At 42.4% G+C, this 13140-nt stretch overlaps 1 protein-coding gene across 6 annotated transcripts in view; it reads left to right on the top strand.

The window, feature by feature from the left end:
- The window catches only part of UBAP1 (ubiquitin associated protein 1), a 77072-nt gene that overhangs the window by 52172 nt on the left and 11760 nt on the right, over window positions 1-13140 (top strand). For 4 of the 6 annotated variants that reach the window (XM_026456177.1, XM_031933991.1, XM_026456179.1 and 1 more), the window contains 2 exons: window positions 858-982; window positions 8724-9647. In XM_026456177.1, coding sequence (XP_026311962.1) covers window positions 858-982; window positions 8724-9647 — 1049 coding nt within the window. The remainder of the gene's footprint in view (window positions 1-857; window positions 983-8723; window positions 9648-13140) is intronic. The other 2 variants (XM_026456180.1, XM_026456181.1) reach the window with 1 other exon arrangement.

The following is a 13140-nucleotide window of genomic DNA, read 5'->3' as shown; positions in this document are numbered from 1 at the left end:
TGCCTGGCCAGTTTTTGTATTTTTAGTAGAGACGGGGTTTCACCATGTTGATCAGGCTGGGAGTAATTCTTTGTATTAATTAAAAATGATTTTTTTCTAAAGCAGAGAATCCTAATCAAGGAGATTCTTTTCTGGGGAGTCTCATCCGTTCAGCAGTGTTTATTAAATGTTGATGTGTGCCAGACCATGCTGAAGGTTTTGAAAATACATCATTGAATAAGATAGACTTAAATACTTGCCCACAAAGAGCCTATGTTTCTTTGGGAAAGAGAAACAATAAATATAATTAAAAAGTCAATTTATAATGTTAGAAGGCAATAAGTGTTACGGGGAAAAGATGGTAATATGGGAGTATTGTAGTGAGGGTGGGGTAGTACTTTTAAGTAGGGTGGGTCAGTGTAAGCCTCACTGAGAGGGTAACATTTGAGCAAAAACTTGAAGGAGTGAGTCATGTGACAGAAGAGTGTTCCAGTTAGAAGGAACAGTCAGTACAGAATTTTTGAGGTGGATGGAGCCTGTCATCTTTAAGAGCAGCGGTCACCATAACTTAGTACAGTGAGCCAGAGAATGACTGAAAGGAGATGAGGGCAGAGAGACTGTGGGCCTCTTAGACCACTGTGAATACCTTGGCTTTTATACTAAGTGCCATTGAAAATAAACTCCTAATAATACTGAATGAGTAGAATTTCCTTCTCAGAGATTTAGGGTCAAAGAAAAGGTAAGCAGTCAGAGAAGGAACTCTGTAACTTCTAGACTTAGGATAGCAAAAATTAATGCATATCCGTTAGACATAAGATTATGGCAAAACAAATAATGAAGTTCTTTGCTGATATTTTCTACTTTATTTTTGATTATAGGGACTTTCAGTTACCTTGATGATGTCCCATTTAAGATAGGAGACAAATTCAAAACACCAGCTAAAGTTGGTCTACCTATTGGCTTCTCCTTGCCTGATTGTTTGCAGGTTGTCAGAGAAGTACAGGTAAGTGGTAATTTTTAGTTAAAGTTTAGTGTATTTAAAAGCTTAAAGAGTAAGAATTTGATGTATAGTGAAATAAAAAAACTACAGTTGCAAGCAGAATCACTTTTTGGTCAATGATGGACCACATATACAATAGTGGTTTCATAAAATTATAAGGGGCTGGACGTTGTGGCTCACACTTGTGATCCTAGCACTGTGGGTGGCCAAGGTGGGAGGATCACTTGAGCTCAGGAGTTTGAGACCAGGCTGGGCAACTTAATGAGACCTCGTCTCTTCGTGGGGGGGAAGGATATATATATGTACCTATCACATAGTGACATAGTAGTAACCATTGTAACATGGTAGCACAATGCATTACTCAAGTGTTTGTGGTGATGCTGGTTTAAACACATCTACTGCATTGACAGTCTTATAAAAGTATAGCACATACAATTCAGTATAGTATGTAATACAAATAAATGACTTGGTTACTCATTTACATATTACAATGCTATACTTTTTAGCATTATCCTTCTACTTATTAAAAAAGTTAACTGTAAAACAGCCTCAGGTAGGTCCTTCAGGAGATATTCCACAGGAGGGCATTGTGATCATAGGAGATGACAGCTCCATGCATGTATTGATCCTGAAGATCATCCCGTGAGACAAGATGGGGAGGTGGAAAACAGTGATGCTGATGATCCCATAGGCCTAGGTTGATGTGTGTGTGTTTGTGGCTTCATTTTTAAGAAAGAAGTTTAAAAAGTAAAAAAAAAAAAAAAAAAATTTAAAGATCCAAAAGCTTATAGAATAAGGGTATAAAGAAAAATGTTCTGGTACAGTTGTATGATGTGTTTGTGTTTTAGGCTTAGTTCAGAAGAGTAAAAAAGTGTTAAAAATTTAATGTTTATAAAGTTAAAGTCACAGTAAGCTCGAGTTAATTTATTATTGAGAGAAAAATTGTTTTTTACAAATTTAGTATAGTCTAAGTGTACAGTGTTTATAAAGTCTGTAGTACTACTGTACAGTAATGTCCTAGGCCTTCACATTTACCTACCATTCACTTACTCACCCAGAGCAACTTCCAGTCCTGCAAGCTCCATTTACGGTAAGTGCCCTATGCAGGTGGACCATTTTAAATATTTTTTTTTTTTTTTCTTTTTTTGAGATGGAGTTTCATTCTTGTTGTCCAGGCTGGAGTGCAATGTTGCGATCTTGGCTCACTGCAACCTCCGCCTCCTCCTCCACCTCCACCTCCACCTCCACCTCCATCTCCTGGGTTCAAGGGATTCTCCTGCCTCAGCCTCCTGAGTAGCTGGGATTACAGGTGTGCACCACCATGCCTGGCTAATTTTGTGTTTTTAGTAGAGACAGGGTTTCACCATGTTAGTCAGGCTGATCTTGAACTCCTGACCTCAGTTGATCCACCCACCTTGACCTCACAAAATGCTGGGATTACAAGCGTGAGCCACTGCACCCAGCCTATTTTTAATCTTTTATTCCATATTTTTACTGTACCTTTTCTATGTTTAGATAGGTTTAGATACATAAATACTTGCCATTGTGCTACAGTTGCCTACAGTATTCAGTACAGTAACATGCTATACAGATTTGTAGCCTCGGAGCAATACTGTACCATAGCAGTACCATATAGCCTAGGTGTATAGCAGGCTATACCATCTAGGTTTGTGTAAGTACACTTCTGCCCTCACTGATGAAATCACCTAACATGCATTTTTTAGAGTGTATCCTTGTCATTATGACTGTATTCTCTTATTATTGTTTCTTATGGCTCCTATATTGCTGCCTGGCTCACATTGTTATACACACATACAGATTTTGTTTACTCTGTTAGATTGTATATTCCTGGGGCTCTGTGCCTCACACAGAACAAATTCCCATTGCCCATTTAACTAGTTTTTTCACCTCTTTCCCTTTCTCTGTTAATGTCCTCATTCTCTTTTCAGTCACTCAAGTTAGATTTGCTGTGTCTCACATTGCAGTTCAGCCTGACCTCATTTTTCATGTGGGCTGTTGCAGTAGCCTCTTTAATTGGCCCTTCTGCTTGCAGTGTTTTCCTTCTATTTTTTTACATTGTTTCTAGAAGTTTAAGATCTAGCATGATCTTAAAGTTTTAAATTGTCACATCCCTTTTCATAATTGTTCAAAAGGGTTCAGTGACTGACCAGTCCTTATTGAGTCTAGTCTAGACATAAGGTTATGGCAAAGCAATTGAGCTCACCACCTCCATGTTCCCTCCAAACCGTATTACTAGTAGTCTGTTAGACCTTGTACGTTATCTCTTTGTATGCTGCTTCTGCTCATGAGCTGTTGTCTCTACCTGGAATATTCTTTTTTTTTTTTTTTGAGACGGAGTCTGGCTCTGTCGCCCAGGCTGGAGTGCAGTGGCCGGATCTCAGCTCACTGCAAGCTCTGCCTCCCGGGTTCACGCCATTCTCCTGCCTCAGCCTCCCGAGTAGCTGGGACTACAGGCATCCGCCACCTCGCCCGGCTAGTTTTTTTTTTTTGTATTTTTTAGTAGAGACGGGGTTTCACCGTGTTTGCCAGAGTGGTCTCGATCTCCTGACCTCGTGATCCGCCCGTCTCGGCCTCCCAAAGTGCTGGGATTACAGGCTTGAGCCACCGCGCCTGGCCGCTACCTGGAATATTCTTTTTCTCACTATACCGAAAACTCCGTTTAAATCTATTCTAGATTGCACATAAATGTTATCTCCTCGAGGGCTTCTTTCTCAATCCTCCCATCTTTAAGGCTCAGTTATATAGAAATGTACTGAATTACTCCTTGAAAGCAACAAATAGCCCTGTGTTACTTATTGCAGTACACATTTACTGAATGCCAGCTTTTGAGAGGTGGTCTATTGGGCACTCAAGGTAGAGATAAATGCCTTAATCACTGTCCTCAAGGTACTTATAGTTGAGAGAAGTTACCTAGAGAAACAGAAGAATATGGTACTTACTGTAACTCTTCTTCCTGTGACTTAAGAAGATTTTTAAAAATGCAACTTTCAGAAAAAGAAGTTTTGTTTTTCTGGAATTCACTAAGGCATCACCATTTTACTCTAAAAGGTATTACTTTTTTTTAATCTTCCAAAGTCTATATGCAGTAAGTAATCATAACGAGGGAACTTCAGTTACTTTTGGGAGGAAAAAAAATCTTTATTCACATACCATGAAATTTACCTTTTTTAAAAAAATACTTTTTTTTTCTTATTTGTAGACACAGTCTCACTCTGTCACCCAGGGTGGAGTCTAGTGGCACAATCGTGGCTTACTGCAGCCTTGACCTCCCTGAGCTTGGTGATCCTCCCTCCTCAGCCTCCTGAGTAGCTGGGACTATTGGCATGCACCATCACGCCTGGCTAATTTTTGTATTTTTTATAGAGACGGAGTTTCATCATGTTGCCCAGGCTGGTCTTGAGCTCCTGGCCTCAAGTGATCTGCCCACCTCAGCCTCCCAAAGTGCTGGGATTACAGGTGTGAGCCACCATGCCTGGCCAAAATTCACCTTTTTAAGGTATACATACAGTTCAGTGATTTTTAGTATATTCACATACTTGTGTAACAATCATTACTATCTAATTCCCGAACATTTTAATCACTCCAAAAGGAAACCCAGTATCCACTAGAAGTCACTCCCCATTCTCCCCTCCTTGCAGCCTCTGGCAACCGCTATCTACTTTCTGTCTCTATGGGTTTGCCTATTCTGGCCATTTCATATAAATGGAATTCTGCAGTCATAGCCTTGGTGACTGGCTTACTCACTTAGCATAGTGTTTTCAAGGTTTATCCACGTTGTATGAATGAGGTATTAGTACTTCATTTATTTTTATAGGTGAATAATATTTCATTGTTTGGATATAACGCACTTTGTTCATCTGTTCATCAGTTGATGGACATTGGTAGTTTCCACTTTTTGCCTCTTATGAATATCTTATGAATAATGATGCTCTGAACATCTGTAAACAGATTTTTGTGTGGACACATGTTTTCAGTTTTCTTGGGCATAATGTATAGGAGTGGAATTGCTGGGTCATGGTAACTCTATGTTTAACATTTTAAAGAACACTAGAGTATTTTTCCAAAGTGGCTGCACAATTTTACAATCCCAGCAGCACAAGAGGGTACCAATTTCTTCACTTCCTTGCCAACTCTTATTAACTCGTTTTCATTATATACATTCTTGTGGGTGAGAGAAGTTGTCTCTCATTGTGGTTTTTATTTGCATTTCTTTCATGACTAATGATGTCAAGCATCTTATATTAAGCATCTTTAATACTGAATTAATGTTCCTTTTGTGTATGGAGACTTTATTGGACCAGAAGAGAGATAGACTTACTTTATAACATTTTTCCTTGTTTTATTTGTCTGAGAATTTTTTTATTGGCAAGAACAAATAGTCATTAAATACTTACTTGTGTACAGGATACTCTTAGCAGTATGATTTAAAAACACCTGTCTTGTTTCTCATTATTCACTGCTTTATTGATGCATTCAGAAAACTTGTTTTGATTCCCAAATTGTTGTCGATTTAGGCTTTGCTGGGAATTTCCCATTTGTTTGGTCAGTCTGAAGCACCAATAAACGCATGGTATTGTGCTCACTGTGCTTATAGCACCCACTGATCACGAAAGGAGATCAGGGCTAACAGCTGCATTCCGGTGTGGGCCAGGTGAAATATTTTTGTTCTCTAATGCACAAAGCCACCTTTTTTTTGAGATGGAGTCTTGTTCTTTTGCCCAGGCTGGAGTGCAGTGGCGCCATCTTGACTCACTGCATCTTCCACCTCCCAGCTTCAAGAGATTCTCCTGCCTCAGCCTCCTGAGTAGCTGGGACTACTGGCGTGTGCCACCATGCCTGGCTAATTTTTGTGTTTTTAGTAGAGACAGGGTTTCGCCATGTTGACTAGGCTGGTCTCAAACTCCTCACCTCAAGTGATCCACCCACCTTGGCCTCCCAAAGGAGACCAAGCCTGTATGGGTTACAAAGCAGCTTTAAACTTTGCCTGGAGTCTCCATGGGGAATTAGGTTGTAGTGTTGTATCTGGTCCCCTCCGTACCCAAAGAGACAGTCAGACCTAGAACTCTAGACAGATGACTTGAAAGTTCCTCTAACTGTCATATTTGCCTTTGCATGACAATACAAACTCAACTTTTCAGCTAAAATTTCTTTAAAGTGAGCCAGTAAAATATACACAGCCCGGCCGGGCGCAGTGGCTCACGCCTGTAATCCCAGCACTTTGGGAGGCCGAGGTGGGCGGATCACAAGATCAGGAGATCGAGACCACAGTGAAACCTCATCTCTACTAAAAAAATACAAAAAAAATTAGCCGGGTGTGGTGGCGGGCGCCTGTAGTCCCAGCTACTCAGGAGGCTGAGGCAGGAGAATGGCGTGAACCCGGGAGGTGGAGCTTGCAGTGAGCCGAGATCGCGCCACTGCACTCCAGCCTGGGAGACAGAGTGAGACTCCGTCTCAAAACAAAACAAAAAAATATACACAGCCCTTGCTTCTAGAGTCCAGAAAGCTTCTGTTGAATGTGGCTCACGTGAGGTAGCCCTTAGTGTCATGGTTTAGAACATCCTCTGGTGTCACTCATACATGTGCTGGAGAATTGACCTGTAATAGCTGTATAATCTTGGACATTTTTTTTTAACTTCTCCAAACCTCCATTTCTTCATCTGTAAAGGGAGGATGAGAATGATTAGCTTCTAAGGTTGTTAGAAGAGTTAAAGAATGTATTTATAATGCTTACTCTGGTTCCTGGAACTCCATAAATGCTAGATGATATTATTTATTATTATACTCCAAACCCACATTCTTTTCTACTTTAATATTTCTGCCACCCCCAACCCCCTCCCTCCCTGCACCGCACCCTTTTTTTCTGTATTCCAAGTATTCTGCATTACTTTGGTAACGAAAAAACAAAAGTTAAATAAGTGTTTGCTAGAAAAGGAAATACATTTCCAATTGTTTTTTGAATAAAACTTCAAGAACAATGTTTATAGGCAATGGGAAGTTAAGTTATAGCCTCCATTTTTATTGGGGGAAAGCAATTGCAAAGTTGGATTTTCTCCACAGTTAGAAAAGCAGAGTCATTGCCACTGCTCTTTTCTCAGTGTTCCATTAGTGGTAGAAAGGAAGCCCAGTGATTCCCCGCCATGTGTCTGTCTGAGGCACAGCAACTGGTTTAGGATTTAAAGTAACCTCTTGACATGTGCCTTTCTAGGCTTCTCTTTTATTGTTTGAATTGAAAGGCTTGAGGATGACCAGAGGCTCTGTCATATTTTTCTTCTTCTCTAAAATTCCGGTGTTAGCATGTTAGACCTCTCTTTCCCCCCTTTTTTACCTTTAGTGTGTCTCTAACCTTGGACATTCACACAGACATTGTTTAGCTCTAGTGCTTTGGGGTGAAAGCCAAAGATTTTTGTTTTTTCCTGTCCTATGTGAATGTTGCTTTATATAATAGGTCTATTTCTTTTAAGTGTGCAAAATAAATTTTTGTAAATTGAGCTATACTTAAGATATGTCAAAGAACCATGAAGTGGCGCTTTGTGTAATTTGCTCTGTAAAAATCTTTTTTTTTTGAGACGGTGTCTCACTCTGTCACCCAGGCTGGAGTGCAGTGGCCAGATCTCAGCTCACTGCAAGCCCCGCCTCCCAGGTTTACACCATTCTCCTGCCTCAGCCTCCCGAGTAGCTGGGACTACAGGTCACCTTGCCCGGCTCGGTTTTTGTATTTTTTAGTAGAGATGGGGTTTCACTGTGTTAGCCAGGATGGTCTCGATCTCCTGACCTCGTGATCCGCCCGTCTCGGCCTCCCAAAGTGCTGGGATTACAAGCTTGAGCCACCGCCCCCGGCCTCTGTAAAAATCTTAATCTGAATATGCCTGGATTTCTTAGAAGTTTTTCTGCATTTTAACTACAACCTGTTCATCATAATCTAATAGATAGTGGTTTAAGAGCATAGAATCTGTAGTCAAGACTGCCTGGGTACAAATCCAGGCTCTTCCATTTAGCTACCAGCTTTATGCTTGGTTGTAGACCCTGTTAAGTGGAATAACAGTAGTTACTTTAAAGGGTTATTGAGAAAATCTAGAGAGTTAATACATAAAAAGTGTTTAGAATCATGCATGGCACCTTACAGGTATTTCTTAAATGTTTGGGGCTGTCATTACCTAGCATGGGATTTGTTTAGGACATTGTGCTAGATAATAGAGATCCAAGGAGGGTCTGTAGCAGGTTGCTATCCACAAGAGGCTTGTGATACTTTGGAGGAAGTTAGAGATTAAAGACGAAAACTACATGTGGTCACCTGCGCTCAGCATCAAATGATTGATAGAGACAAATGCTGTAAGAGTTACAAAGAAGGAGTGGGTCATCAGGAAAGCTTCACAGAGGAAGTAACTGAGCTCTGCTTGAGCCACCAATGAAGAATTCTAGGAAAGGAAATGGCCTGAGGAGAGACAAGGGAAGTAGCAAGGTACATTTGGCCTGGTATGTAGGGTTAGAGGTTGTAGGAGTTCTTTCTAGATAATTTCTACAAGTAACCTAGGAACAGAGTTTGGTTAAATCTTATAAGGACATTGGAAGCCTTACTCTTTTTAAGTGGGGATCATCCCACACGCCCTAAATGCTGCCTTGCCCAGTTCTCCTCTTCCACCAGGAGTGAGGAAGGAGTGAATTGGGTGGGGGGGAAGGACGGCCACCTGGGTTCATACCCCCTTCCTCTGCTATATCTTTGCAGTATGACTTCTCTTTGGAAAAGAAAACCATTGAGTGGGCTGAAGAGATTAAGAAAATCGAAGAAGCCGAGCGGGAAGCAGAGTGCAAAATTGCGGAAGCAGAAGCTAAAGTGAATTCTAAGAGTGGCCCAGAGGGCGATAGCAAAATGAGCTTCTCCAAGACTCACAGTACAGCCACAATGCCACCTCCTATTAACCCCATCCTCGCCAGCTTGCAGCACAACAGCATCCTCACACCAACTCGGGTCAGCAGTAGTGCCACGAAACAGAAAGTTCTCAGCCCACCTCACATAAAGGCAGATTTCAATCTTGCTGACTTTGAGTGTGAAGAAGACCCATTTGATAATCTGGAGTTAAAAACTATTGATGAGAAGGAAGAGCTGAGAAATATTCTGGTAGGAACCACTGGACCCATTATGGCTCAGTTATTGGACAATAACTTGCCCAGGGGAGGCTCTGGGTCCGTGTTACAGGATGAGGAGGTCCTGGCATCCTTGGAACGGGCGACCCTAGATTTCAAGCCTCTTCATAAACCCAATGGCTTTATAACCTTACCACAGTTGGGCAACTGTGAAAAGATGTCACTGTCTTCCAAAGTGTCCCTCCCCCCTATACCTGCAGTAAGCAATATCAAATCCCTGTCTTTCCCCAAACTTGACTCTGATGACAGCAATCAGAAGACAGCCAAGCTGGCAAGCACTTTCCATAGCACATCCTGCCTCCGCAATGGCACGTTCCAGAATTCCCTAAAGCCTTCCACCCAAAGCAGTGCCAGTGAGCTCAATGGGCATCACACTCTTGGGCTCTCAGCTTTGAACTTGGACAGTGGCACAGAGATGCCAGCCCTGACATCCTCCCAGATGCCTTCCCTCTCTGTTTTGTCTGTGTGCACAGACGAATCATCACCTCCAAATACTGGTCCCACGGTAAGTCTTTTAATCCCCCGCCAACTCCCATATTTTCCTGAGGACAGGGATTATGTTTTTTCTTGATGTTTGGTTTTTTTTGAGACAGGGTCTCATTCTGTTCCCCAGGCTGGAATAGAGTGATGTGATCGTACCTTACTGTAGCCTCGACCTCCCAGGCTCAAGCGATCCTTCCACTTCATCACCCTCCTGAGTAGCTGGGACAACAGGCACGTGCCACCACACCCAACTTTTTTGTATTTTTTGTGGAGATGGGGTTTCGACATGTTGCTCAGACTGGTCTCGAACTCCTGACTTCAAGTTATCTGCCTGCCTTGGCCTCCCAAAGTGCTGGGATTACAGGTGTGAGCCACCAAGCCTGGCAGTCCAGAACAACACATTATTGCATTCTAGAATAGAAATCACAGAAGTCAAGAACCTTTTGCTATACCAGCTTACAGATTTCTTTCTTTCTTTTTTCTTTTTTTTGAAACAGAGTCTTGCTCTGTCGCCCAGGCTGGAGTGCAGTGGCAACATCTCGGCTCACTGCAACCTCCACCTCTCAGGTTCAAGCAATTCTCCTGCCTCAGCCTCCCGAGTGGCTGGGACTACAGGCATATGCCACCACACCCAGCTAATTTTTGTGTTTTTAGTAGAGACAGGGTTTTACCATGTTGCCCAGGCCGGTCTCGAACTCCGAACCTTAGTTGATCCACCTGCCTCCACCTCCCAAATTCCTGGGATTGTAGGTGTGAGCCACTGTGCCCGGCCAGATTACAGAATTTTTTTTAATGTAAAAGCACATCAAGAGACTACTTAGAGCCAAAAAGGTGCCTGAGTGTATTGGTGGGATATTTGTCAGAGACCATAACAAGCCTGCTATTAGCTGGTAAATAGATATGAAATCTTGGCCTGCTTTACAAGTCCCAGTTATAGGATTCTTGGTCAATGATAGTCTGTGGGAATGCTGCTTTTGTCAGAGAGCCCATAGCTGCTTGTAAACCTTGGCCCAGGTAAACTTGATAGAGTGCCAAACACCATTATTGGGCTTGGAGTGGGCTTCATTATAATTCCTCTTGGTCAGTTGTTGAACTCTGGTCAGCACCGTACTTCTTCCTTTTCATGGTACTTTGTATGCTTTAGAGAAATTAAAAGCTCCCTGCAAAAGATCAGGGGTCCTTGGCCAACACTTTCTTCCTCTCATTTAAAGTTAGATTAACCATTTAGAGATCAAAGCCAATAAACTTAACAGCAGAGCTCTTTCTCAAACTAGAACACTTGTCATCTCTTTGACCAGCCTGAGTGTGGGAGTTTCTTTCTGGCCTATTCATCTCAGGATGGGAAGAGGCCTGCTTCTTGTTGGCTTGAGAATTCGCTGCCTTCCACCTGCAGGTATAAACAGAGCTGGAGTGTTTCTCTCTTTTTTTTTTGAGACGGATTCTAATTCTGTCGCACAGGCTGGAGTGCAGTGTTGCAATCTCGACTCATTGCAACCTCTGCCTCCTGGGTTCAAGCGATTCTCCCACCTCAGCCTCCTGAGTAGCTGGGTATACAGGCACGTGCCACCATGCCCAGTAAATTTTTGTATTTTTAGTAGAGACAGGTTTCACCATATTGGCCAGGCTGGTTTCGAACTCCTGACCTCAAGTGATGCACCTGCCTCGGCCTCCCAAAAATATTGGAATTACAGGTGTGAGCCACTGTGCCTGACGAGTTCTGGGGTTTTTCTTTTTCTTTCTCTTTTTCTTTCTTTTCTTTTCTTTTTTTTTTTTTTTCTTTTTTCTTTTTTTTTTTTTTTGAGACAGAGTCTTGCTCTATCGCCAGGCTGGAGTGCAGTGGCACAATCTCAGCTCACTGCAACCTCTGCCTTCCAGGTTTCAAGCGATTCTCCTGCCTCAGTCTCCTAAGTAGCTGGGACTACAGGTGTGCGACACCATGCCCAGCTAATTTTTGTATTTTTAGTAGAGATGGGGTTTCACCATGTTGGCCAGGATGGTCTCAATCTCTTGACCTCGTGATACACCTGCCTCGGCTTCCCAAAGTGCTGGGATTACCGGCATGAGCCACCATGCCTGGCCCATTTATACTCTTTTAGTTGTTTTTAAATGTACTATTAAATATTATTTATTTAATAATAATAATAAATAAATATTTATTTATTATAAATAAACTCCAGCTACTGCTGGAGTGCAGTAGCGTGATCTTGGCTCACTGCAACCTCCACCTCCCAGGTTTGGGTGATTCTCCTGCCTCTTGCAGCCTGCCGAGTAGCTGGGATTACAGGCATGTGCTATCATGCTCGGCTAATTTTTGTATTTTTAGCAGAGATAGGGTTTCACCATGTTGGCCAGGCTGGTCTTGAACTCCTGTACTCAAGTGATCCACCCGCCTCAGCCTCCCAAAATGCTGGGATTACAGGTGTGAGCCACAGTGGCTGCCCAATTAAATATTATTGACTATAATCACCCTGTTGTGTTATCAAATAGTAGATCTTATTCTGTTTTTTTCTTTGGTTTTTTTTTTTTTGATGGAGTCTTGCTCTGTCACCCAGGCTGGAGTGCAGTGGCATGATTTTGGCTCACTGCAACCTCTGCCTCCTGGGTTCAAGCAGCTCTCTGCCTCAACCTCCAGAGCAGCAAGGATTACAGGTGTCTGCCACCGTGTGCCGCTAATTTTTGTATTTTTAGTAGAGACAGGGTTTCACCATCTTGGCCAGGCTGGTCTTGAACTCCTGACCTCGTGATCCACCTGCCCCAAATACTGGGATTATAGGCGTGAGTCACTGTGCACAGCCATTCTTTCTATTTTTTTTGTACCTATTAACCACCAGCCCCCCACTACCCTTCCCAGCCTCTGTGGTAACCATCCTTCTAGTATCTATGTCTGTGAGTTCAATTGCTTTGATTTTTAGATCACACACATAAGTGAGAACATGTGATGTTTGTCTTTCAGTTCCTGGCTTATTTCACTTAACATAATGATCTCCAGTTCCATCCATGTTGTTGCAAATGACAGGCTCTCATTCTTTTTCATGGCTGAATGGGTACTCCACTGTGTATGAGCACCACGTTTTTTTTTTATCCATTCATCTTTTTTTTTTTTTTTTTTTTTTTGGAGACAGAGTTTTTCTCTTGTTGTCCAGATTGGAGTGCAATAGCATGGTCTTGGCTCAAAGCAACCTCTGCCTCCCGGGTTCAAGTGATTCTCCTGCCTCAGCCTCCCAAGTAGCTGGGATTACAGGTGTGCGCCACCACACCTCGCTAATTGTTGTATTTTTAGTACAGACGGGGTTTCATCATATTGGTCAGGCTGGTCTCAAACTCCTGACCTCAGGTGATCCATCCGCCTCAGCCTCCCAAAGTGCTGGGATTAAAGGTGTGAGCCACTGCACCTGGCCTATCCATTCATCTCTTGATGGACACTAGGTTGCTTCCAAATCTTGGCTGTTGTTAACAGTGCTCCAACAAACATGGGAGTGCAGATCTTGTTTATGTTTTACTTTCTGGGACATATC

This window comes from Piliocolobus tephrosceles, chromosome 14 (assembly GCF_002776525.5).
Source record: "Piliocolobus tephrosceles isolate RC106 chromosome 14, ASM277652v3, whole genome shotgun sequence".
Lineage (NCBI taxonomy): Eukaryota > Metazoa > Chordata > Mammalia > Primates > Cercopithecidae > Piliocolobus > Piliocolobus tephrosceles.
Note: the sequence above shows the minus strand (reverse complement) of the source record. Positions and strands in the feature narration are given on the sequence as shown.